A 1,791-nucleotide genomic window follows, 5' to 3' on the forward strand; every position below is an offset into this window, starting at 1 on the left:
TGTAGTATAATCTCCCTTCCCCTCGAGGTGCTGCCCTTCAGCTACTATAGGTCTGCAATCCCTCCTCCAGTGCTCCAAAATTTCAAAAATTTTCAAAATTTCAAAACACAAAGCTTTTTCTTAAGCTGCTGGCCCACTCATTTGGCGGCAAAACCTGATACTTCCGGGCGGCTCAGAGTCTGGCTGGCCAGTTCGTGTGACTATTCTGTGTGTTGTGGCAGAAATATTAAGGTGTCGATTTACAGGGTGGTGTCCCAGCCTCCACCCGTGGAGTTCCAGCCCATATAAGGACGTGCAACACGCTAGCTTTCTAAAACCCCAAAAAGTCAGACTTTGAAGAAAACACAGGTACCACAGTTTAGCCTAAGGAACTGTGGACCGACAGGAGCCTGAACGTGTGCCCAGGTTTCGGTGGAACCAGGAAAGTTTTGTGGACCCCGTGTACCCGTAGTCTTTTGGGGAAGTGAGAATGTCTGGAACATTCTGTATCCCAGCGAAGGAAAGATGAAGCTCTAAAACCCTCCACATCCTCCTTACAGGGATTTTCTTTGTGGAAGACGATATTCCTGCCAATAACCCGAGACAATCTGACAAATAATGAATACCTAGTATTTCTTCCAAAGTAACTCCTTTTCATGAAAATCTTTGTTTTATGGGAATGAGGGGAGAGGAGAACAAAAGAAAGAATTGGGAAAGAAAGGTCTATTACATGTCAAGGACCAGCTGCTTCCAGATCCAGCAATATTAACAATTTATTGTATTTATAAAGTGATTCTTTGGATGCGGAGTTTACAGAAAAGTCAGGTGGGACTTAACCTGGGCTTTGCCACTTAAGGAGAACAGAACTTGCCAAAGAAAATGATGTTTCGCGTTTTGTTGTGCCTGATGATGTAAATAAATGGGTGGTCGGCATTGAATTCATCTTTGTGTTGCAGGATTCGTGACCCTGGAACCTCTATGGAATCCCCACCATCTTCTGTTATTTCTAAGCACACTCTGTGAACAACGTTGGAGAGGGCCACTCCCTTGGTCTCTGACATTCCAGAGAAATCAGATGTATCCTCATTAAAGATATTTTTCAGCCCTAGATTTTCCAGACTAGCTTTGGGATCAACAATCTTTTCCACCTTAAATTTTGGAATGGAGAGTTTGACTTTGGTATTGGCCATGGTGCTGGGATTAGTCCACTGCAAGAGCGTCTCTGAGTTGAGTTGTTGTTCCACCTGAAAGGGCCAAAAGGAGAGGAAATTATTTTTTTATCTCCAGATGCAGAAGATCCTGCTTGATTGACAACGGAAAGTGCCATCGTGAGTCCAGTTCTGAAACAGTGCAGAGGGACCACCGGAAGTGGCATCAGCCCTGCAGTTTGGGCGTGGGACTGGCTCCCATATCAACGATGCCCCAGCCACCTGCGCTCCATGCCCCGACTGTGGTCCCTTTGCCCTGAAATGTCTCAGGCTATTTCTTCCAACCTGCAGAGCAGAAATGAATGCATGGCTGGTGGTGTTGCATAAGTAACAGTAAAATAAACATAAAATCGAAGGGCTCTTATCCATCCTATTGCTTGAATGCTTGTTTTATTTTTTTTTAAATAGTTTATTGTCAAATTGGTTTCCATACAACACCCAGTGCTCTTCCCCACAAGTGCCCTCCTCCATCACCACCACCTCTTTTCCCCCCTCCCCCTTCCCCTTCAACCCTCAGTTCATTTTCAGCATTCAATAGTCTCTCAAGTTTTGCGTCCCTCTCTCTCCCCAACTCTCTTTCCCTCTTCCCCTCCCCCTGGTCCTC

At 45.4% G+C, this 1,791-nt stretch overlaps 1 protein-coding gene across 1 annotated transcript in view; it reads right to left on the bottom strand.

Annotated features, from left to right (window-relative positions):
- Nucleotides 1-734: 734 nt before the first annotated feature.
- The window catches only part of SERPINB5 (serpin family B member 5), a 24,018-nt gene continuing 22,961 nt past the window's right edge, over nucleotides 735-1,791 (bottom strand). Inside the window, exon 7 of the mRNA XM_029922637.1 lies at nucleotides 735-1,223. Within this exon, the coding sequence (XP_029778497.1) occupies nucleotides 831-1,223 (393 nt within the window). The 3' untranslated portion in view covers nucleotides 735-830. The remainder of the gene's footprint in view (nucleotides 1,224-1,791) is intronic.

This window comes from Suricata suricatta, chromosome 14 (genome assembly GCF_006229205.1).
Source record: "Suricata suricatta isolate VVHF042 chromosome 14, meerkat_22Aug2017_6uvM2_HiC, whole genome shotgun sequence".
Classification (NCBI taxonomy): domain Eukaryota; kingdom Metazoa; phylum Chordata; class Mammalia; order Carnivora; family Herpestidae; genus Suricata; species Suricata suricatta.